At 45.1% G+C, this 26,056-nt stretch overlaps 1 protein-coding gene across 1 annotated transcript in view; it reads right to left on the minus strand.

The window, feature by feature from the left end:
* LOC138581827 (glucose-6-phosphatase 2-like) overlaps positions 1 to 24,997 on the minus strand; it is a 75,339-nt gene extending 50,342 nt beyond the window's left edge. The window contains exons 1-2 of the mRNA XM_069652832.1: positions 24,627 to 24,997; positions 22,883 to 22,992 (exon numbers count right to left, since the gene is read on the minus strand). Coding sequence (XP_069508933.1) covers positions 22,883 to 22,992; positions 24,627 to 24,844 — 328 coding nt within the window. The 5' untranslated portion in view covers positions 24,845 to 24,997. The remainder of the gene's footprint in view (positions 1 to 22,882; positions 22,993 to 24,626) is intronic.
* Between the last annotated feature and the right edge of the window lie 1,059 nt (positions 24,998 to 26,056).

Genomic DNA, 26,056 nt, shown 5'->3' on the forward strand with positions numbered 1-26,056 from the left:
GGAATACACGTACCCCACTTGCACAGGGCCAATCGCGTGTGATACTTCCCGCGCACCCCAGGAATACTCGTACCCCACTCGCACAGGGCCAATCGTGTGTGATACTTCCCGCGCACCCCTGGAATGCACGTACCCCACTCGCACAGGGCCCTTTCGCGTGTAAAACTTCCCCCGAACCCCAGTAATACACGTTCCCCGCTTGCCGTGTGCTGTGTGGCGGCCTTGTATACTGGTCCAGGGTTATCGCAGCCCTTTGCGCTGGATTGGGGATTTTGATGGCTTTTCCTTGCGCGAGGGGCGTTCTTGGGGGCGTAACTGGCGCTGCTGCAGGGTTGCTGCGCCACTCTGCGCCACGGCTGGTTTTGGTAGCTGAAATCCATGAATACGCTGTGCGCGGAAATGGAAATGGATAATGTGGCTGGCGCAATCGCACGCGCATACTGAGCGCCAGCCGCGTGCGCCACTTGTGCGCTAAATTCTATGAATTACCCCCTTAATTTCCAAGGCATTCTTTCCCAGCACTGTGTGTTTTCTCTAATCACCACATTATTGCCTCAAAGACTGTTCGTTTTAGCCCTCCGTGCTTTCATTTTTACCACTGGAGTACAACACTGTCTGATTTAGGTGGCTTTTAAGTCTGTAGTGCTCAATATTTATGATTACTCTGTTTCTAAAAGATCCTCTTAATCTTCATCAGATCATAATGATAAAAAAGAGGCGCACAGAGAAAGTGCATTTCACTGCGATCAAACAATCCACTCGCACAAAAGCGCCCTTGGAACTGAGCAGACCTTTTGGTTCATTGGCTGAACAAGGAACGCTCAAGTTTTCCAAGGACAGACAAAAGCAGTGCTTCCAGTCAGTAGCACAGCTAGAGAGGTACCAAGGGGCATCCCTCTGGGCTGCTGCCCCACAGTCCAGTGTGCCCCCAAGCCGCTTCCTTGGTTGGAGTTTGATTAGATCATCTGAGAAAGACTGCTGCTTCTGTAGTGACAGCTCCCCAACTATGACCCTAGTAACGCGCCTTCGTCTTGTAACTTGCATGCAGGAACATTTTATGTGAACTAGTGTTCATGAGCGGGAAGGCAGGAACCAAAAACAAAGAATGTTCCTGAGACTAGGCAGGTAGGAAAGAAAGCGAGCAGCGTGTTCTTTTAAATCAAGAACAGTGTCAAGGTAGAAGCCAAAGCAAGGAGGGTTTCTGAGATCTGATGCAGAAGGAGTCTTAGATAATAGGTAGAGAAATCCATAATCCATAATCAAATGCAAATGTAAGTTTGAAAGATGTTATGTGTGCGCTGTGAATGTAATGTTTTTTGTGTGTGAGTGTGCACATGTATTTGACAAACCAGCTTTATCCTTATAGAGTGACATTACCGGCATTTATTGGACACAGTCAGCATAAAAATGTTGTAGAGTGGCAATGCTGTCATATATTGTGGACAAGCCATGTGATGTGCTATATTGGCAGTGTGGTCATAACTTCTGGATGCCATAATGAAAGTGTTTTACAGTGATAATGCTGGCATAAATTGTTGGTAAATCCATAACGGTTTTTATGTGCCAATACGGGCATATATTAATGACATCGCCAGTAGGAACATGCATTTTGCACAACCATGCAAACATATATTGTGGATAGAAGCATCATGAACATGTGCTTTACATCCATGAGCCACCTATGGTACTGTCACCAGGGTTAAAGAGGAACTTGCCATCTGGGTCAAAGGTCATGTGACATAACTTCCTGTGATGTCATCAGATGTCTGATGTCACTTGCACTACGCCTGGTATTTTGGTGAATCGACGTTGCTGCTCGAAGTCTAAAGGATACTTATACATTTCTTTTTTGATTCTTAGATTTTGTAACAATAGCTCAATCTGAATCCAGTGCTCATTGAGGTACGCCACACATGAGAGATGCTGTTTGTTATTGTGCATTGTCCTTGGTCACATTCGCCGTTCTAGGGCCAAGAAATAATCTAAACCAGCAGGCTGCTCTGATAGAGCATTTGCCAACCTTGAGTAGACTATCTGCCAAAAGAGCATGATCGACTAAATCAAAGGCAGCAGATAGATCTGAAAGTAGTAATAATGCCAGACCACCCTTATCAATTATTCCTGCTGTATTGGATTTTAGATCCAAAAGTGCAGTCTCGGTCCCATGATTGACATGAAACCCAGACTGTCCAGGGGCAAGAATGTTATGTTGTTCCACAAAGATTTGAAATTGAGCGTACGCCATTTTGTCAAGTATTTTTAACACAAAGAGAACATTTGTGATGGGCCTAAAGTTTCCAGGGTCACTTGGATCAAGATTCTCCTTTTTTAATAAGGGTGTTATCCAAGCCTCCTTGATGTTATCTGGGACAGAGGCTTCCAGAAAAAAACGGTTGATAAATCTGGTTACACAAGGCACAGGCGAGCTCAGAAACTCTTGAAACAGAGAGGCGGGGGAAATATCCCCTTTACATGATGTTGGTTTCATCCTAATTACTATATCAGTAACTTCTCTTTTGGAAACTTTTTGAAGGACAAAGGAGGATGTTTCAGTGCTGATCACTGTGCAAGAGTGAGGTGTTGGTTTTTCTGAAATGTGTAGAAATATATGTTCATTCAATATACATTGTTGATGTAAACGTATTTTCTGTACAAAGCTATCATGGTTCAATGTGAAAAGACCTTATTTTAAAGGTCGCAAGAGAAAAAGACTGATTTACAATGCCCGATTTTCTTTTGATCATAATTGCAGCATTTTAAAGGTCTTTTTCGCTTGCAACCTTTAAAAAGCATTTAAAAAAAAAAGAAATATTCATGGGGGTTTCACCCCCCAAATCCTTCCTTGTTCTTAAAGACCTTCACAGCAACCTTATAGGCATGGAGGAAGGCATCGGACGGATGCTTCCCACCAGTATGCTCAGCTTTACGTTTTGCTGTCCTAGCAGACAAAATGTCTGGTGAGAACCGTAAATTGTGTTGTGCCAATTTTTCCTGAGTAGAATGTCTCAGGGGTGCTAGGGTTTCAAAAGTTTGATTGATATTAGTCCTAAAAAGGTGTATGAAGTCAGCGAGTGGGATGTCCTCTTCTAGAGGAGGTAGTGATGGAACAATTAAGGAGGCAAAAGCCTCATGGGTGACCTTCCGAGGATTCCTAATAAAAATTGGTTGGTTATTTTTCTTAAAAGAAGAAGAAAAAAGAAGTTAAAAAACAATATAATGATGATCAGACCAAATGCAGTCTTGAAATCCTCCTGATTTCTTAACAAAATCCAGTTAAGGATATTACCGCCATTATCTGTTGATGATTTGACATGTTGAAAGTCATGAGTTTCTAAAAGATATATTAAGGACACTGCATCGTGGTTTACAGCAGGGGTTTGCACCATTTGGCGATCCGGATGTTTCGAACAGTACAAGCAAATGGCCTACAATCATGTAAATTGTAGTCAGAATTAACTGGAGAGTTGCAGGTTCACATGGCTGCCGTACAGGGTGGGAGAAGCAGTGTAGGATGAAATGTGCACAATGACATCTGAATATTCTCCACCCGCTACACATTAGGATGAACACTTGCAAGGAGCTGTTGGTTGGCATCTGTTACTGCAGAGTGCCAAAAGGTGATTCGTTTTTGAGTGCCTGACCAAGTCCCTTGTTCATATGAAGTCGGCGGGAGATATACCCTCCTGCCACAGGCCTTTTTAAGTCCCATGCATTTCCAGTTGTCTTGCTACACTTAAAAGTCCTCTTTCTAGGCATGACTGGATACTGTTTGAGGGCCTGTAATATTAGTGTTACGCATTGTTATACTTGAAATCCTTGCAATTTTTGAGTGCCAGCTAGCCTTTTTGATGCGGATTTCATTTATGGGGTATCCTCTTGCTCTGGTCTCCTGGCTCGACTGCGTGCACTTGGACACAAGCCCTCTTGAAGTTCTTAGTCTGTGCCACCAGACTGCGGAACCTCATACCTATCAACATCAGACTTGCCCCACCGGCATGTTCTCCATAAAATAAATCTAGACCCTCCTCCACAAGGAGCACCTTCTTCACCTCCCTGTGTGATGTACCTCCCCTGAACGACCACCCTCTGTAGCCCACGCCCCCTTCTTTCGGCACTGTTATATGCCATATTAACTGCTCCCTTGTTTACCAGTGACACATTTTGTATAGAAATGGCCGTTAGACCCTCCCCGTAATGATTGCCTGTAACCTAGGGTGACCAGATTTCCAAACCGAAAAACCAGGACGACCAACAACATAAAAGAGGGACAACCCCATCGCAGCCCACCAATTACCACCCCTCCCCCAACATGCCCCCACAACCACCACCCAATCATATTTACAGCACTTCTCCTTTATATAAACTGCATATGATCTCATTTGTGCAGTTTTGTCTGTGAATCTTAATTCAAAACGCACATTAGCGCCGCTTGATATTACATGGCTTGCTATAGACTCATTTCCAAGCAAGTCTCTGTGGCACAGTCAGTAAGTATTGTGACTTGTACCTGAAAGGTTGGGGATTCGAGCCAATCCTCCAACTTCAACATTTTTGGCTGTGAGGATAAGAGAGGAGGATAGAATTGAAGGTGTACGCTATGGTGCAGCCAACCAAAAAGTTTGGTTATATGCGGATGAAATGTTGTTGGTGGTCCAGAATGTGGAGAACTCCATTCCTGTGCTGATTGAGTTGATTGGTGTGTTCAGCAGAGTATCCGGATACAAGATCAATTGGCTCAAGTCGGAAGCGTTGCCGTCATCAACCGCATGCACTGTTTTGAGGATGAGGAACTTTCCCTTTAAGTTGTGTCCGAGTAAGATGAGATACCTTGGGATTTGGTTGACGAATGATGTCTCAAATATTATGGATGTCAACATTACACATGTGATTCAATCCTTGGAGCTTGACTTAAAGAGATGGAGTGCGCTTAAATTGAGTCTCTGGGGGAGGGTGAATGCCATCAAAATGACATCGACACCACGTATAAACTATGTGCTTAGTGTACTTCCCTTGGACGTTAAAAAGGGCTTTTGGAAGAAAATTGAGATTTTAATCCAATCTTTTCTCTGGGAGAACAAACAGCCACACCTCAGATTGTGGAAATTACAGCTACCCCAAGACTGTGGAGGTTTAGGGGTTCCGGATTTTCAAAATAATCATTTGGCCTTTGGAGCCAGACATCTAGTTCCATTTATTGAAAATTCGGAGGATATCTGGACGCTGGCAGAATCAAGTCGTTCATCACCGTTACCGCCTAGGGCCATGCTGTCCACGATGGATGGATCTGGATATCGGTCATTTCCGCCAACAAAATTCCTGTGAACTTGTTGGAAGGAGCTATGGAAGAAGAGTAAACGCAAAGTATGTGATAATGACTTTATCCCAATCTGGTTGAATCCAGGAATACTGTTGAATGGGAGGCCGCTACTGTGGTTGAACTGGCTCCTGAGTGGTGTAATATGGCTGAGCGATCTGATTGAAGACGGCGAATGGATCAGCTATAAAAGACTTGCACAAATTAAAGATCTCAGAGACTGCACAATGGGACAATACAGGAAATTGAGGAATTTACTGCAGAACGAAAGTGCAGCTAATGGCGGTGGATGGCAGATTTGGTTGCCTGAATATAAGGCAGGACGTGGTATGGTGTCCAAGGTGTATAAGAATCTAGGCCAACGGCATACACCAGTAGAAGGATTATTATCTAAGTGGTCTGAGATACTTGGCTCTGATATGTCTGTGGAGAGATGGAGGTTTCTTTGTAAAAATGTGAACCTGACTTCCATTAATCTGGGAGAGCAATGCTGACAAATCAAAATTCTTAAAAGAGTGTTTTGGACTCCCCAAAGACTTCATGCAAGAGGGATGATTGATTCAGAGGCTTGTTGGAGGTGTAAACATGCAGTTGGTTCCTTTGAGCACATGATCTGGGATTGTTATGAGCTAAGGACATTTTGGAGGGAAGTCACTGAGAAGATTAATGAGGTTCTATTGTTGCAAGAAGATTTTGACTACAATACTATCATATTGGGTGAGGATGATAAACTAGAAGAACTCACTTATTCACATAAATGCTGGTTTTTCAGGGCTGAAACTCATCAAAGAAAATCGTTTTGAGAAAATGGAAATGTGTTGAGAGGCCGACCTGTTCAGAATGGGTGGAGGACTTAAGGCAGGTTTCCAGGATTGAGAAGGTTATTCTTCGCAGAAACAAAAAAAATGAAATTGTTTGATCAAATGTGGGGTAGATTTTTGGAAGACATGTAATGATGGGTTGGTCTGTTTTACATTACTTTCTGTTAAGGTTGGGGATGGTAGTAGTTGTGTAGATTATTTGCGATGAATTCTACAGTTATAATACTGATAAACTTGATGTTCTGTATAGTTTTATGTAAACTTCAATAAACTTAATAATAATAAAAAAAATAATTCTGTAAGCATTGTGAAAAATATTTACGATTTTAATTACCGTAGCCACCCAACCATGCAAACCCGGACGGGGTTTTTAAAATGAAAAAAACTCTGGGGACCCAGGACAGAAGGTGATTTCCCCAGAATGTCCCGGGAAAACCGGGACGTCTGGTCACCCTACTGTAACCCCCAATGTTGTGCACCCCACCACTGCTTCCCGAGTTGGGCTCTCCTGTCAATAAACTCCCCTAATAAATGAGGTTTTTTTTCTACTCCTGTACAGATGCATCTTTCTCCACGCTTCCTTGGGAGGGGTGGGGTGAGGGTGGTCGTCCCATCATCCCGAGATGGGAACCAAGCCCCTGATATACACTAAGAATCTGTCCTTGAAAATAAGTTTGAGCCACAAAACATTGTGAATGTTCAATCTGACCCCAAAATAGAGTGAACCTGGCAGGAAAAACTGTCAATTAAGTTATCAGTCTGACTGCTGAAATAGACCCCAAAAATAGTGTGTGTATCACCAATGACTGCTCAAAAAACCAGGCTCCTGAAATGCTGCCAATGCCGACGAAATGACTTCTGCCTCCCCAAAAATACTGGCCATAAAATAATTAATCTAGCCTGCAAAACTCGTATATCAGACACCAACCTCTGCCCACTGAAGGCCCGAAACGTGCCCACCCGTCTCCGATCGGAACATGTGTTCTCGGACTCATCAATCCCAACATGTGCACACCACAATACTGTCAGTCAGGCTAGCAAAGTTGTCCAAATGGTTTTGAAAAGAAGCCGATCTGAATTAAAAACATTGCTTTCTGGTTGTAAAACATTTTACATCTGCCCAAATGCGGACCCTTTAAACCAGCACATGATTCCAGCCCGGAATTTGAATACTGTAACTATGACCACAGTATGTACTAGGCCTTACCCTAATATTATATTAATGTGATGCCAAATGTGGCCTGCAATAGCTGTCAGTTTGCATCCAGATGCCTCGATCCAGCAACACATGCTGTCCTCCTCTCCCACCTACCTGCTGTCAAGTTTCCCAGTTCGATGCGTGACACACCTCAACCCAGCCCTGGTTTTTGCTTCCAATTGCATGCTGGAACTTGTAGTTTTGTTTTGCCAATTGTAAGGATGTGCAACGCGGGTGGGTGTTGCCAGAACTGGCTCGAAGAGTCCTGCACTGGTAAAATTGGCAACTATGCTCCTAAAACAATAAAAACTGGAAGATTGTCTCAAACAAGTATTGGCAATGCCAACCGTTTTGTCTTTTGGGTAGGCATGGGAAACTCCTTTGCCACGCACTGTCATATTGGTATTAACTGGCCATCAATGGTAGCAGCTGCAAACTGGCGCAGGTACCTGGGCACATAATAGCAGTGCCTGGCAAAGGTTTAATACTTACACAGAATCCAAAACATTTGCTTTGCCAATAGTCATTTTTAACAGGACTTTAGTAAAGGGGAAACAGTGCTTATAAATCGAGTAGCTGAAGGCAGATCTGGTTAATACAATACAGCAGTAGTTTGTTAACAGCTCCAATTAAGTAATTCACTCTCAATAGACTGCTTTGAAATAAACACCAGCAAGCACTTTGAGCACAAATTTGATGCAAAGGCTTGATAAAGTTGGATCAAAGAGATCCTAGGAAGATGTGTTTTGGCGGGGAGGGGCAATAAGTGGGTGGGAATGGCCACAGGCATGGCCACGGGCAGTCAATAGGAAGGTAAATAACCAAACACCTACAAGCTTTGTGCCCCTCCTTCTATGCCATTTCTCCCTAGCTGTACTCTAATGCAATAGTGTTGGAAGTATAGATGGAAATGGACATCGGGAACCACAAAGGAGTCCAGAATTATTGATCACAGAATGTAAGTTTTAAGCAAAAGTGTATTCACAGAGAAAAGTATTTATTGAGGTTTCACTTTGTAAAACAAACGAGCCATATGCTGATCAGTAACCATTGGTATTACAAGCAGATGGAATCCACCAATTAAGGACTACATACACATCTAACGTGGGCACATGAAACTTGCCCTGTATTTTAATTAGCACCCATCACAGGACAGCTGTGGAACTCCCTAAGTCCTCACCTAAGAAACAAGCCCTCCTACACCGCATTCAAGAAATTATTGAAATGTTATTCAAAAAGTATGACTAACACCTTTCACTATGAACTGTATTTCACAATATTATTACATCTTGGTGAATTTGTACATAACCCTTTAACCATCTGTGAAACATCATTTTGGCTTTATTGCACTAACACCTGCAATATGCACCTGTTCATTGCACTGTATAATGTCTGGCAACAGATCGAAGTAAGTCTGGGCTCCCTGATTTAACCCCTTGAGAATGATAGATGTAAGAATATACATCTCACCTTGAGTGGGAATAGGTCTTTTGCCAAATTGTATTTCATTTGTCACATGATTCTGAGATAAGGAGCCTTTTGGAATGATGCTCCTTTTTTGTGTTGTTAAGAACGTATAGAACTCTGGGAAAAGATAGTATTTTAACATGATTTATTGGTATTATTATTTTGTTTATCTAAATGTATTTAATTAACTTTAGTTTCTGTTGTCACTTTGTTGGTATAGTACACTCGTTGCTGATTTGTTTTGTTGGAATTTATATTAATGTATGTAATTTGTATTATGTGTAAAGTTTGAATTTATTTTCAATCTATATCACATTAAAGAATGTGAATTTGACTATGAACTGTTAAAAATTCACTGACCTCTTAACACAGTGGCTTGTTATGTCTTTTTCGTATGTTACCACACTGTACAAACACCGTGATACCCGTGGTCTGGGCGTTACACAAATGTTAAAAAATAAAATACATAGAGTGAGTCAGCCAGCGCCCTCTATCATCTGGCTGAACCAAACACTGAGTGCCCATAGTGGAGGCGGCTTGCAGGCTGCTCCCCAGTCTCAGGCAGGCAGGCTATTGCCAGTCATGAAGACCCACCAATGCGGAACTTGACACTCTAACAAAAGGTGATCGAGGGTGCCATCACAGCTGCACTCGTCTCCTATAATTACCAAACACTGAAGGATCAAACAAAAGAACAATGAAGGATAAAAAAAAAAACGCCAAGCAAATTGGGCACTGTGCCACAGCAAGATAGGAACATTACAAGCCTGAATCCTAGTGGGCACCCAGTTCCAAATGGTTCCTACTGTATTCAGTTGCTCACATATGGGTGTTGGACACCGTTTACTGAATAGTTAATACTCAATATAAGCTACTGCACCCAGATGATGTACATGTGTGTGCGCGCACACATATATGTGCCCCATGTAGCCAGTAAAACCAAAACATAAGGCTCACTTGAGCTAGGAGTTAAATACATAAATCAAAATAGGTGAAGGAATGGGGATTGTGGTGCTTACCACCTTGACTAGGTGATAAAGAGTTCATGTTTTACCTTTGCACGCTCACCTAAGCGTTTGGCTGGTGACCTGGGAAGTGTGTGGGGTGGGCTCTCAGATGCGATACGAAAGGACAAGTGCTACACTCTCAGCCTTAATCCAAGCCTGGCAATTATCGCAGCGTTTGGAGCCCTCCTCTATTGAGCTATGCAGTACTCTGAGCACTGAATGCTGGCTCATTAGCAGCGGGCTAAATCACGTTTCTCTAACGCCACAGAGATATCTAATTCAGTTACATCTATTTATTTCTTTAAAAGCGGATGATGAGCTGGCCTACTGTGTAAAATATAGATGAGCCTATAAAGGGGGAATGTGAAAGAGTGCCCTTTAGGATGGTTTATTGTGGCGCTCTCACGGTTTCACTTCCATACCAAGCAGCCAGTAAGGAAGCTGCGCGCAGAATGCATAATCTCCTCTCACTGTGTGCCTATGCAGAGCCGCAGACTATTTACAAAGGAGCTCGGAAACGCGTATCACACTTATGTTGAATGGCAGTTCTATCAGCCCGTTCCCTGACACCAGTGACATTTCAGATAAGAATGATGTAATCCTACAGTCGGCACTGCGACTCAGGCATAGCAGCGTTTACATCATTCCATGTATTTGCGTGACATTTTCTGCACGAGCCACTGTGCAGAAGCAACATGAACTGGTCAGTGGTGCAGGCATCTGTGGGGTGGGCCCAGCCACCATTTTGCAGGAAGCAAAGGTGTAGGGAAACAGCTGGGAAGAAATAATAAATGTACTCTCTGTCGGGCAAACAGAAAAACGCGGGCGAAGTGAAAGTGAAAACCTAAAGGGAGAGGAAGAAAACAGAATTTAAACAAAATTGAAATGAGGCTACTACATGTCATAGCAATGATTTTAAAAAAAATCTAAAAAAAAGTGCAATAAGTTACTTTTAACATTCAAATGTGAAAAACCAACAGAAAACAGTAAAATAACTACATTTCAAGATGGCAGCTCTGTCAGAAAAATGGCAATTTCAGCACAGTTGAGAATGCAAAAAGGGGTGCGGTTTAAGGTGAAGATGGTGGGAATAGGAGGAAAACCGAATAGATTTGACTAAGAGATGGGCGTAAAATGGGTGGGACACATAGCCAAACAACATAAATCCATCCTCCATCTGCATTGAAGAAGCATTAGAAACCCTCATTTAAAGACCCTATTTGAAGCTCTTATTCGAATGACAATAGTTTTGGCTTAAAGATAGAGCTTTCAGCACAACCTAATAACCCAAACTGAAAAGGTAGCACTCTGTGTTCCACTATGTAAGTCTGCCCAAAAGAAAGAGTCCCCTGTAGCACCCTACCTCTTACAGCTCTGCTGTGCCCTTAGTGAATAACTGGACACCCTGCTTTTAACCACCCCCGTACCTCTGTCCCCACCTCCTGTTTGCTCCTCCATCCACTCCAGAGCGAGGTGCGACGGAGGTCTTCAGAATCAATGTTTGATTTGCGGCCCTAAAAACATCTGTCTCTCAAGGAGATGAAACATCAACCCAGCCTACCTTTCCATAATGTCTCAGAATAATTTTGTAGGTGTTTTGTATGGAACCAACATGCTGTGTACCGAATATTACAGAGTATTTAAACTGCTGGATTCAAAATCAGGCGGCTCGCATCCTGCTGTAGATTCCCAGAAGAGATTGCATCTCCCCTGGCTTAATGTAGCTGCCTTGGTTACGGTTGGCTAAGAGGATAGAGTCCAAGGCTCTTTGCTTGGCCCACAAAGTCCTCCACCATACTAGGCTGGTAGCAAAGAAACTTGTTTCTGAGGAACATGGGCCTACTCAGTCCCTAAATTCCTCAGGAAAAAATTCTCTTTGCTACCAGACTATTTGTAATCTCATACCCACAAACGTGCAGACTTCTTACGTCACTGTCTTTCAGATTTAAATGATGGGGTGGTCGCTCTTTTTTTGGCATATGTCTTTTCTCCGGAATAAACCTCAAATGAACATCCTTAACAGATGATCGCTTTGCCTAAAAAAGTCTAAAACATTTCTTTCTTTTCAGGGTAGCCTGGAAGCATTTAGATTGGTCAAAAGTGTTCCACACTCGTTCCAGTATTAACATATCAGTATCTAGCGCCTGGATGCCCCATAGGGGTGATGTTTCGTTTACAAATGCTCCTGCATCTGTACCCGTTTTTCTGGATCTTGCTATGGCCTGTTCTGCCTTTCCTTGCCTTGCTGCTTCTGTTTTTTCTCAGTTTTGCTATGGCCTGGTCTGCCTTTCCTCTGCATCTATTTCCTGTTCTCTTTATTTGTCTTTGCATTTGATTTGGAGATGTTTGTTAACTTTCTCAGCCCACAGTCGGCCTGCACCTATCCCTCCAAGTGCCTTCCTCACCTGCAACCGCCCGCCTCCCCACACTCCATTGGTCTGTGATGAGGTCACAGGACTTGTACCTCCTTTCTTCACTGACCCTCCCAGGGCAGACATGCCTGGGAGGCCTGTGAAGAGCCATGACAAAGGGCCATTCACTGAGCAGCTCTCACACCCCGTTTGCCCCTGTTCACCCATGGACACCTGACATAGGACCCTACAGCAACAGCTAAGGTAAGGTGGTACGAGTGGTGAGCGCAACCATTACTGTGCTCAATTAAAACCCTACCACTTCTTCATACTACCTTCAAATCACAACATTGTTTAGATTACCTGCTGCACTCCTTAGCCTGATAAATGTATTTTGGAAGGCAGATGTTGTGTTGTACTTGAGGCATTTTAGGGCCGGGCAGTGGGGCGAGCTCACATTTATTTGGAGGGGCAGACAATGTGTTGGACGTGGGTTTTTGATGTACAGGAAATGTGTTGGACTTAGACATATTTGGGAGCAGGAAATGTGTTACACTAGACAAGCCTCAATACTTCTGCCATCAGAATACAGTGACGACCTACAACAAAAGTTTGGTCTAGCTGGACACATAAAGAGTCTCTTGTACTCTCACACTCTCCTGACCTCCCTCAGCAACCGTCCACGTCTCTTGTGTTGCTTATTGGAGCCCGGCCAGCCCACCTAATTCCTTATCTTGGCAAAATGTACACATGCATTCTAAACCTTTTCTGAGAATTTCCCATACTATGGACTACGGTCGCAGAGGGCGTTCCCACCGGATACATCCGTGATAATTTCCAGGAAAAAAAACAAATTGAGAAATGACCTCATTTTTTTGACCGAAAAGCAAAAATAACTTTTTTTTGTGGGGAGGAGGCCGCAGAGTAGGAAAGAGAGTCTCCTATTTGGACAGTTCCTTAGAATCCGAAGAAACTGCTTAAATAGAGGGGATTTGCAAGGGAGTCACATGTTCTGGAAGGGAAGCTCCAGAGGCGAGGGTACCCAAGAAAGCTTGCCAGACATTGCAAAAAGAGGGCATCAAATATTCAGAGAGATGTATGTCTCACTCAATAGACAGGGGAGAAAAAAGACAGAATTATTTGTGTTCCGACTTTCAGTCCCCTTAGTAACCTCATTAGAAGAGATGTGAGAAAAAAAACTGGCATTTAATTCAGACAGAAGGTTTCAATATCAAGAGACCACTTTTCGCCTTTAAACGTAATATCAATATCAGACAGAGCCTGGTAAGAGCAAGACATGATGCAACCCATGAGAAAATAGATATCGGGCAAATGTGTGGCCTCTCTCCGATAGTGGCACACTACAATACAAGTGTGGTGGCTGCTCGGTGTATGACCTTAACAGAAACGTCAAAGAAATTGAAATCAATTGTATAAATTGGAAATTGAAGGGATGCTCTAATTGTAAAAGCAAATGGCTCATCTATGTAATCAAGTGTCCATGTAATCTTGAGTATCTAGGGAAGACCAAGAAGAAAGTGAGACAGAGGATTTGTGAGCACTGGTTTTGTACACAAACGACTGGTGGAGTATTGGGCCAAATAGAGGACCTAGGGCCTCATTACACGGTAGGAGGTAACCATGGTGCTATTAACGCCATGGCTACCCCCTACCGCCTTCTGGGTCCGGGTAGGCGGTATGGGGATTTACCGGGTCATTCCGACCCTGGAGGACCCGGTAGGTCCCCATGCCAATTACCATTCCCCATTCCCATTGAGCTCCTATAGGGCTCAATGGGAATGGGGAAGGAGCAAATAACGGTACCGCTGATAGCGGTACCGTTATTTGCTCTGAAGTCCCTCAGCGGGTCCCGTCCTTAACGTGTGGTCTGACCACACGTTAAGGACGGGACCCGCTGAGGGACCTCGTAGTAGGGCGTTAAGGGATTACCGGCACCGGTGCCAGTAATCCCTTACCGCATAACATGTAATGAGGCCCCTAGTGTGGTTTGTGGTAATTCTAATACAGACCAAATAAGGCATCCGTGAGGCAGAACAGTAAATGCATACAATGCACCAGAGGTTGATAAAATAATTTGACACTGTGAAGAAGGGCCTGAAAATATGTGTTGATTGGGGGGTTCCTTACTATATAGAGTGAGTTGTGAGATTCACCCTTGTATCTTGTGTTTCAAACATTTAGTAGTGCATGAGCCCAGGAGTTGGTACACTCACAATTGTGTTGTGTGTTGTGTTTCTGTCCCAGTAGAGTCCTGGGCAGTTGCAGCCAGGGGGACACTACAGAGGTTCCATTAGTTGGCATTTAGGTATACCGATCTTACAAACAATTGTCCAGAGAAATTGAGATTTGAATGTAAACACATTGTTAGACAGACTTTTTAAATAAAAAATTGAGAAAATGTTCAGGTGGTTTAGAATTAAGTTCTCTGTATCACACCAATGGGGCTCCTTTAGAGTCCAAGATCCTGGTTAACCATGGGGGCACGACAGCAGTTTCCAGCTTGGGGCACTGAGGCTTTGAACATATAAAGTGCATGCTTCTCCCATCAATCCAGAGACATCGGGCCTTTGACTATCTAATCTTTCAGACAGATTGATTCCACGTTTTAACATTAAAATGTAAATGCTTTCAAGTTGGTGTAACACAGCATTATGGCATCGCACCATTGAGGGTCCATCCTTATATACCCAATCCAAGATGGCGGCATGATTCAGTCAGGGCAGAGAAGTGGAGTTTTCGTTCCAGGCCGAGCCGACGTTACTAAGGCAATGCGGACTTCGCTTTGGAAGGAGAAGCCAGTTACCTGGCAGCCGAAGCAATCACAAAGGTTTCTGCGAGTTGAGTGGCATCACAGGTAAGGTTGTGTTCTTCTTCTTTAGAGAAGACACATATACCAAAGTGTGCTGCAGTCATGAGTTAAGATAACTTGTAAATATCTAAATGTTGTGTATTTATGGATGAATGGGGACGTGTATCCCCACCAATATCAGTTGCAGAACCGCAACATAACACCCTAAATGAAAACTCCTTTGCACCTAAACCTGAAAATGCAACCCATATCAGTTGCGCAACCACAAATAGATACCTTCAAAGGCAAACACCTCTGCAACTGAAACTAACGGCAAAACAAAACAACTCAAGCATGCACCTGCTCAAGCTACACCAATCACAGCCATACCCCATACAGCTCTGCACCACTATACATTACCCAACCCGCAGCTCAACATTGATCACCTGAACACTGCGCACCGTGTTGGTAATGAATTAGACAAAATTGGACTGAAATACATATAATCATGTAGCCACCCCCCGACCACATGTCCAAGATCCACCCCAAAACCATGAATCCTTAACACGGAAAATATATATATTGCCTCTGCACATTGTCCACCAAACAAAATTTAGTAAACCCAATGTGTCCCAAGATTAATTCCAAATCTTGATACCCCAAACCGAAAAGCAGTCATGAACCATCTAAAGTTCCAGGGCAGTCCTCACCCGAATCCATACCTGGCAAAAAAACAGCACGTTACATACAGTATGGTATGGCGTTACATTTTAAGTATAATACACAGGACCTTACACCTGCGGCTACCACCACACAAACATCACATCCACACGACAACAGCCACCCCAAACCCTGGGACTGAAACACCTAACCCCTAAACAGACGGGCCACACACAAACATAAACACGAACATAGTACTACATACCAAGCATGCTAACATAACCAAGGCCCGAACAACACCTACCTCCCCTAAGTCACTTGAGAAGACATATTGCGATAATGCCACCTCCAGGATCCTCACACAAACCCTGTACGTCACCCAGACAGTTCCAGCAACAATGTTCTCCACCATCTCCAGAGCACCATAGGACCGAAAGTTCGCGATCCACCCCACCATGGACCGCCTCTCCACTGCACAAATGCCTTCTCTCCGACCTGCTTCCCAAACCGTGCACAGACCACTGAGCTGCACCTCCATCGCCCGGACACCACTCCACCGTCATGGTGTCCGCACCTCGCAAAGTTCAATTTCCACACACACCGTTGAGGTTGACAAAGCGCTCCATAGCTGGCAACATTTCCATAAGGCACCACGCACTGTACACTCCTGCACAGTACCAACACATAAATGTGCGCCTCACTGGCACTGTCCTTGGTACTGCAAGTCCCAAGATTCGCTTGGGCAATCCAACTGCCGGAAACAAACTGAGCCGCTCCTACCAATGCGGCCCCACTGTACGCCTTGATGGAAGCCCTTACCATCGCCAATCAAAAGCCAATTGTATCGACCATTGCCACCCCGCCCCTTAGCAACATGGGCAGTACGCCGACAAGTAAACAAAGCCTCCTTGCGAGCTGGAAAAACTCAGTCATGCACTGGCCAGTTCCGTAAATTCATTCCGCTCCAGCTGTAGGACAACCACTCTCGATATGGCCCGGTCTCAGTCACTTTCCCTTCGGGGCCTGGACTCGTAGAATGTTGGCCGCCGTCTTCTGTGAGCAACTACCAACAGCCTCAGCTGGCAGCGGTGTGGTATGGTAGCCACACCAAGCCGCGACTAAAACGCCCTGGGGTGTGGGGAGGACTAACGGGGGGCGGTGTCCTGTCCGAGCTGCACTCCCCACAGCAGCGATCGAGATGGTTTATGCACGTGTCTCCTTTCTCACTCCTCGTCGCCAGTAACGTAATTAAAGTACTACTGCTCCGGTACTTATGTTATTACGTTTATTGTCCAAGTTCAGTTAGCACTCCAGGTTAACACAAGATAAGAAGGGACGACAGAAAACACCGGCTCCCCACACCCCTGCAGCCACCTTCGCTCACTCAAGCTCTAACTGTCACTCTGAGTATCGCGCTGCAGACCCATTCACGTCACAATCACCTGCACACACATCACACACACACGCGCCCAACCCCATGCACGCGACTATGACATGTAGCTTTTTTGCAATGTCAGCCAACTTGTCAGTTTGTGTTGCTGTCCTGAAGACCAGTGGCATCACCAGGAATCAAATTTAGGAGGGCACAGACAAATAGGGGGGGGGCACAGACAAAAGTTGGGGGGCCACCTATGAAAGGTAATGTATGACATCACAAGCACTCGTGCAGAGAGGCTTTTGTACACACCAATTAGCCGCAACCCACTACACCACCCCTCTCATCAGAATGCAGGCATGAAACCATTCAGTGACTAATGGCCTATCATTAGCAGTTTCTTCCGCTACATTCTGATGGGAGGGGCTGCAAGATGCTCTGCACGCTATGGAGGCCGCTGAGCAGAAGCCAGACAGGAACACCTGAGAAAAGGCTCGTGCTCATGTTCATACCGATGCCAGAATGCATACCAAGATCACTGCTAGCTTTGAGACAAAAGGAGAGTATTTGCTGTGTAATATGCAGACATTTGCCTTAATGAGTGGCACAAATAAAACCACGAACAGAGAACGCGGTCACTAGCAGCATTGCCATTTGGGTTTTTCTTCTGAAGTAAATGCAGTCCCATGAACTCTGGAGAATGGAGACGTGTTCACCCACATTGATTAAGAGAATGGGATAATAGATTGGTCCTTTGGCCCGTGAGGGAGACAGCCGACAGCTAGGGGTCGTCAATGTTAACAGAGGAGTACCCGCTACTTAAACTGTTGAAAGGTAGCTTTCGAGAGAAGGTTCCACTTATAAGATAAACTATACATTTTGCACGTTTAATTCTTCACTTTAGACTTGAGTGGAGATTGACAATGGGAGCAAATACAGCAGAGGTTATACTGAGAATATGAGCAATACTGGACAGTAGATGCCACGAGGAGAGAGCGACTCCAGGAAAGGGTAGGGCCTACAAATATATCAATGAGTTAAAACATTAAGGCAAAAGCAGACGCTGCATTTCAACAGCATGCACATTGGTCAATCAAGCATTGCATTTTTTCTTTCTCTTTCATTAATGCATGGTGTGAACTTTATTGAACATCCTGGTAGACATTTGGCTTATTGCAATGTAAGAAGATACATTTTGAAACTAGACTTATACGAATTGGATTTACTCCAGAAGTGGAGCCAGTTAAAGGTTGCGAGTAAGTAATACTAAATTCTGTGGTGAAGGGGGCACAGTGGTGACAATAAATTATCGTTTCCTGTACCGTCACTAACAAATACACTCAATTTGTCCTTGATTGCAGGCATTTTGAATGGTAAAGAGAAAGAATCTGCATTGTACCTTGTGTAATTAAGAAAGGGAGACATTGGTTTGTGAAGTCCTGATGAAGGCCCGTTTTTGAATAAAAAAAGGCTCCCTAGCACATGGCGAGTGAAAACCTGGACACTGTAGGGCCGAAACACAGTAGGGTTGACGATATATATTTTTGAAACATTGTATTACTTGACATTGGTTGACATGAGAAGTGTGTAGGTTAATGCACGAGCATTATACAAATCAACAATGTCCGGATGTTAGCACAGTGCTACGACTGTTAATTTAGTTTCAAACATGATGTAAACATTTTTTTCAAACAGTTGTGTCTGACAAATGTGTTCAATGACCCTTGGAAGACCACACATGTACAAAATGTGCATGAATTAAAAAGATCCAGCCATGTCTATACAGGGAGTGAGAAATCAGCCTCACGTACTGACCCCCACACAGTAGATTGTGGTATATGTTTGTGGTATTCTTGTTGTTTACTAGAGGAAAATTGACTTTGAGCGACCAGTGCTTATACAGTTTTTTAATCCTAAAATGGTTTATATGAAATGTTTATTTTTCTAAAGAGCTGGTTGGTGGGATTAGTTGTGGCAATCATAGGCAGGGTGTGTGTGAAAAGCATTCATTGTTTTGATAGGAGTGTCCACATGCATTGTTCATTTGGTAGTCACACTCAGGTGTTTAGTATCTTTTTATTTATTTTCCCAGGAGTGGTGGGAGTACATCACTGGGTCCCCACGTATATTCTCACTTACTTGCCAGTAATAGCACCTGGTCACCGAATGCACTTGCAAAACAGTAGTAATTGTCTTTACTGTTTTTCGCTTCTTATCGGCTCATTACTATATTGGGCCCCATTACGAGTTCGGCAGTGTGGCCGAAAACTGTGGTAGCGCAGTGGTAATGGAATTACTGCTGCATTACCACACCGGCGAATTATGTGTTTGTATGTAAGGTTGAGGAGAAACCTGCAGCAGAATGGCCAAAAAAAGGCCAAATCAGCGGAATTACCACTGGTGGTAATTCCACCAAAACCCCATGGAGTCCTATGTACTACAATAAATGAGGACTAACACCGCAACACCACCACTTGTAATCCGGCTATAATTCCACCAGACCAAGTGGCGGTAATAGTAATATTTTGGTGGATTTAGTGCCAAAATACCAGCGAAGTTGTAATGAGGCCCAATGTGTGGCAAGACAGCAGGGCTTCAGGATCACTGCATGTGCACATACTCGGCATACACACACACACACACACACACACACACACCCCACCACCCCCCAGCTCAGGACTCTTACTAGAGGGTGCAGAATCCCTTCACAATGCCAGACTTTTTTTAATATGCTGATTTCACAGAGGGAATGACAAATGTTTTCACTTGTGTGCACGGCAGTTACCTCTATGCATTTCACCACATGCAATTTTGATTGCTTGCACTACGGATTGCAAACCATGCCCAGAAATTCAAGTGCACTTAGGTTTCCATGCGCTCTTTGCACTTCAGAGTGCAAGCAGTCGCGAAAGCCTCCCCGTCCTGCATGCATGCTCATGGTGGGAGGCATTTACATGGATTCCTATGTATTCCACACGCTTTCAGCAATTGCTTCAAGAGAAATCCAATGCATTTCTGTCAGTATCACTATCAGATGCTGGAGGAAATGCATTTGTTTTTGACAGGCGGCGTGGATTTGGGTGGTGCAAATGTAAATTTCGTTCTTAATCCACCTGGCAAAAGAATTTGAAATCTCCTTGAGTGCTAAATGAACCTTTTATGCAAGTTTTTTACACTTCTTTTAATACTCTGCAGACTTGCAAAAAGACCCCCAATCTGTTATTTTCAATGGAGTTATGGCTGGTGTCATGGCCGGCAACCATCAAATTAATATCTGATGGCCTGACCACCTCTCTGCACAGTAAAGAGCACTGAATGCAGTGAAAGGGCTGCATGAATGTGTTTTCACCATTCCACTTCTCTGCTGTGCAGAGCTTTTTCAAAAAGAACCGGGATCAACCAGACCAATGGTTGTGATATTGGACGGCGTAGATCCCTCGGCCACGTTGCAGGAACCAGCATGAGTCCTTTCGCACCTGCCTTATCCAGGATTGTCCCCTAGCTTTTACTTTCTTCTGTCAATCTGATTTTTTTTTTTAAGGGTTTCCTTGCTGACCCACCAGAACTTTTACATACACTACATACCCAGGGGAGGAATTTGGCCAGAACAAGACTGTCTTGCCAGAGCACCATTCCATGTAGACACAAGGCCCAAACCCCTGCCAAGTTGAGGAAGCTCTCTGCCCCTCCCTGGCGTGAGTCTCCTGAACTCTGTGTCTGAAACACAGCATCAAGGAAACTGCTGCGAGCCTCGCTGTGTCTCAGATACAGCTGCTGCAAGCAGCAGAGAGGTTCCTCAACTTGGTGGGTTCGCAGCCCATGTTACATTTCACTGCTCAGCTGCACCTGTGTGTGCAGCTGAGCCACACTATGCAACAACTTCACAGACTGCACCTGAAAGTTGTCCTTTGCCCAACAGCCCAAAGCTGGGTGACTATTCTGACAGAGAAAATGAGCACCATACCAAGTGTTCATTGCATGCTCAGTAGGAATGAACATTTGAACTACTAGCACAGACATGTTTGATAAACTGGTGGACATTCTTATATTCCCAAAATGCACTTTGTTTTTATACAAAGCAGCCCAGCCATCATCCTATATTCAGGAAACGCACATCATCCGATACTTAGTTCCTTCCCCAGTCCTCCCCACACTACTGAAATGCAGGCCTCAGTCCCACCCACACCTCAGAACCCATAATTCCCCAGGAGAAGGGGAGGGTAGACCTTTGCGATGTATACAATTGCATGAACTCGAACCACCTCAAAATTAACCCGGGCAAAACAGAGATAATGATCGTCACAAAAAACAGAGAAGACAACAACTACATCCCTCGGCCAAAAGAATTCGGTACGACCCCAATGCCATCGTTGATTGTAAAAAATCTGGGGGTCTTGATGGACAACAATCTCACTCTAGAACCACAAGTAAACTCTCTACTCAAGAAATGCTTCTTTCTCCTGCGAGTGGCAAAAAGGATCCTGTCATTCCTGTCATTTGCCGACAAAACACTTACCATCATCGCTCTCGTCATGTCCAGAGTATACTATGTCAATAGCCTATACTTGGGTATGCCTGAACGACTTCTAAAAAAACTGCAACGCATACAAAATGCAGCAGCCAGACTCCTCCTCAAACTACCCTGGAGGATAGACATCACACCCGCACTAAAAATACTTCATTGGCTACCAATAAAACAACAAATAAAATTCAAATCAATGTGCATCCCGCACAGAGCAATACACAACCAGAATTCCTGAGAGATAAATTACGCCTACATCAGCCAACAAGAACGCTCAGATCAAGCAACGACATCCGCCTGGAACCGAAACCCTACAACAGAAGAAAACTCTGATGATCCTCTTTCTCCAACCAGGAACCGAAAACTTGGAATGACATAGCAAAGGATATATGGAACACAAGAAAGCACCTACTATTCAGGAAACTGCTCAAATCCTGGCTCTTTGCAGCGTAACTATAAGACCACCCACAAGAACACACACACCGCTAAAACAATGATGAATGAAGATACATACTGATCCCGGTTTCCAACAAGCAATCGAATACAAACAGAATCTAAGGAACGCACCCCACGACATACCATACGACAGAATGAGAGATACCCACAAGAGGAGGACACTGAAGACTGAATACATAGACCGAGACGGAAGCACTCAGACGACTCACCCATAGCATCCTGGCCCTGTATCACACCCGTAGCTCTAGCAGACCAATTCACATAGATAGCAGGGAAAGGGGCTCCCAACCCCTGCTCCGATACTGAAGGAGGAGAATAGACTCACTGATCACATTATACTCAGTTCATTAGAATACAGCAGGGAGTGCGCTGTGCTAAAACCCACAAAAATCAGATGGTCAAGAAAGGACAGTACCTAACAATCCCACCGTTAGTAATATCATTTAAACTGAATAAGATGTACCACAACCAGGATTCTCACCCCACTAGCCCCACTTTCAAATCTCTGCATACCTAACTCACACAAAAATTCCCACAACCTACTCTCTCCCAGCAAACCACACACACTTCACTACACCGCATCAACAACAAACTAACAGCACATAAACAGCACCAACTGCCCACGAGGTTTCGCCCGGTCCAAAACTTACACCAAAGTGTAACACAGTGTATGCCGAGCTGAAGCTGCCAACAGCACAACCCATCTCTCACTCTCCTACACCCTCTCCTCCCGACTAACCCAACCCTACCCCTTCTTGTATACAGACCCGCCAGAGCGCCTGGGGAACAACTCCATTGGTGACGGTGCGCGATACAAATATTTAACACTGTTTATACCTACACATATGTGGTGGCTGCTGTCCCACTCTAGCTGAGCCAGCACTAGCGGGAAGGTCTCTCACCTGGTCCTGTCTCGCATGTGATGGGAAACTGCTCAAGATGTGGCACTGAGGAGCCCTGATAGAAGCTCGTCTCCTGGACCCACCAGTAGGGCCTTTGGCCGAACATGACCCTGTAGACAGAAGCAAACATGGGATGAGTATTGTTTCACAGCCTCATGTTTTTGCCTGCTTCCCTAATTAAAAATACACAATTAAGGGCTTTGGAAGTTCATTATAATGGCTTCATAATGAGTCTGTCTAGTTTACCGTCTCCACCACTCCGTCTGACAGAAAATAGCACAAGCGGTGAAATAGCAGCGTTGATCCCCATTCCATACAGCAAGGATATAAATGGTGTATTCACTGCAGGCGGAATTACCACCTGTTGCAAATGCACCAAATCCCCCATGCTCTGTATCATATACAGTAGAAGTCTAAACACTCACTTTTGGCAGCAAAGTGGAGGAGAAACCTCAACCCAAGTGCTAGAGGTTTTTCCTCCACTTTACCTCCAAACTCATACTCCAGAGGTGCCGCAAAGTGGTGGTAAATCTGTTACCACCACTTTACTGACATGTTTTACCACACAGGTAAACAAGAATCCAAACTTGCTCTTAAGCAAAAGAGGAGGGGGTTAGCATATAAGGGCAGTATGAAGCGACCCCCACAAACCAGTGTTTCTTGCAGGTGGGCTGGGCCTGAGGTGTGCCCTAGTCCTGCCAACCCATTTGGGAAGTGTCCACTTTGGAGGTACCTCTGTTGTGCCTCAGATGGCCAAGTCAGCGTCTCTGTGGATCTCCTCAAGCGCCGGAGAGCCCGCACTTGCTATTGGCCACCTGGTTCTTCCTGTCCAGCCAGCGGTTGCCTTCGAGAGCATCATTTGGAGAGGAGTATCTTCTAGGGTCTGGAGAGGATGGCTGAGCATCGGGAAGGCCAGGGTCACTGTTGAACCTCGTGCCACCAGGAGACATGCAGGGCATTCACCTGGCACTTGAAGCCTGAATATGGCAACCAAGACACTGGGCACTCTGCCTGCCATGTGGAGGGATTTAGACGCGCGTGCGATCCTCGATAGCAGGACATCTGCAAGTCACTACCTCCCTTTACACTTGAAAGGCAGCCATGTGTATTGCAATGTATAGGGTTGCACTCATCTTATTTGGTTAACAAGTTGTCAAAGCAAATTCCTTTCTTGGCAGCTGGGTGTGGTGAGATATTGCTCATTTTTATTTTGGTTCCATGTGTATGTGTGCGTTTTCTCCAGATGTTTTGAACTACAGCCCCCATTCGCCCCAGCCAGCATAATTTATGGTGAAGGGGTATGGAAGTTGTAGTGCAAAGCATCTGGGCGAGCCTCGGGTTGCAGACCCCTGCCCTAGTGCAAAACACATACAGGGTCTGATTCAGGAAACGTTTATCAATAGGACGCACCAATTGAAAAACGCGCTGTGAATCAGGCCCATGGTTTCAATGCATTTTTGCACAAGGACAACGTCGAGAGCAAAAATGCATTGAAGGAACATGTTTTCTGCAGGGAACGGCACTGGTGCCAGCGCTAAGGTTCTGCAATACCGGCGAGATGCTGATATACAGCCCGTGGCGAGTGGGCTACTTCTGAATGATTTCATAGAATGGGATGGGAAAGGGGAGGGCGCTGTCTTGTAAGTACACATGTAGAGGGGACAAGATGGGAAGCGTGATTACACACAATTCCACGGGGGGTTGGAACGCCAGGAAGCGCCTGACTCGCTTGCAGCGCACCTACCACTTGAGAATGAGGTTGCACCAGTCGCCAATCACGGCCACCCAGATCATCCGCGTGCCCACCCTCCGGCTCAGGTGGAACCAGATGGGGAAGTAGAGCAGGAAGGTGTTGCGCGGATCCCCCACGGCCGACATCACGCTCAGGAAGTCCAGGGAGCCTCTGTAGTGTTGCTGTAGGTGCTGGATGGCCAGAACGCCCTGGCTGTGCGCTGCGTCCATTGCCGTGCCGGCTGCCTGGCCCCTCCACCCCTCGCCCTCTCTGCACCAATTAAAGGACACAATGGAGAGCCCCCCAGCGCTGTGCTCAGTTTGGCAGCAGAGCACCGTCAGGGTCACCCACCAGCAGGGCCCGGGGAAAAAACAGTAAGAAATGCCTTGTGCAAATGCACCAGTGATCTTTGGACAGTAAGTGTTTCTGCACTGTGGCCGGGAAAGGAGGGGGGTGGGCTGGAGTTTCAACCCTGGCCTCGCTTCATTAGAAGCGAGGGACGCACGGCACACTACAACGGGGCTTCCGGTGACAGACCTTAGAGTATAGGCCAGGTAAACTCATGTCTACGGGTTACCTCTTCAGGCAGGTGTAGGCAGCAGGTGCAATGATTAGCACTGCTAGAGAGGCCTCGGATTGCCTACACGAGAAGGATGAAAGGCTGTGTCAGTGCCCTGAAGATTGCATGGGGATCTCAACAAAAATGCTCGAATCCATCTGGCAGTCCGAGTTGCAAAGTGTGCCTTAATCTCACTTGGAACCACTTTGAACGAGTCGGACGTGTAACCGGACCATGCCTTCAAGAGCAGTGGCCTTTAGGCAAATCTATGGGTTTCTCCATAGGCCAGCCACCCGCAGCGTATAAAGAACCATGAAGCGCCAACTCCTGGAGATACGCTGTCTTTGTAAAATATTGTCCATTGGATCCCTTCAGGGGTTTGAAAAAGGCCCTTCTGCCGAAATGAAAAGGATGGATGTAAGAGTGGGACCATAAGGAAGCAGGCAAAGCAGCCTTCTCAAGGCTTCTCTGCCATGGAAGCCTTCTCCAATGCAAAGACGCAGAATTGTACTCACTCTGGCAGTCGAGGCAAATGTCAGCACTACTACGGAGTGCAAGCGTCCACCTACCAGCATGGCCGTGGGTCCATCCCACAAGACCCTGCACTCTCCTGGTGGTGGGCCGTGGCATCAGTGTCCCACTTCCGCCTTCCGCTTATGCTTCAATTGCTACACCCATCCACTTCCGGCTGCTCTTCCCTGAGAGCCAGATTTTTTAGGAAGTAACCGCACCAGAACAAGTTCCCTTGGATTAATGAAATTCAGGAGTCTCTTCATGTTTTTTCTTGTTGGACAAAATTAATTTAGGCATATTTGCCATTCTGGACCTCAGTCTGCTCAACCTTTTTCTTCCCAGCGAATCCACCAACATGGTCATCTTGGGC

The sequence above is a fragment of the Ambystoma mexicanum genome, chromosome 3q (assembly GCF_040938575.1).
Source record: "Ambystoma mexicanum isolate Mex_15411 chromosome 3q, UKY_AmexF1_1, whole genome shotgun sequence".
Taxonomy (NCBI): domain Eukaryota; kingdom Metazoa; phylum Chordata; class Amphibia; order Caudata; family Ambystomatidae; genus Ambystoma; species Ambystoma mexicanum.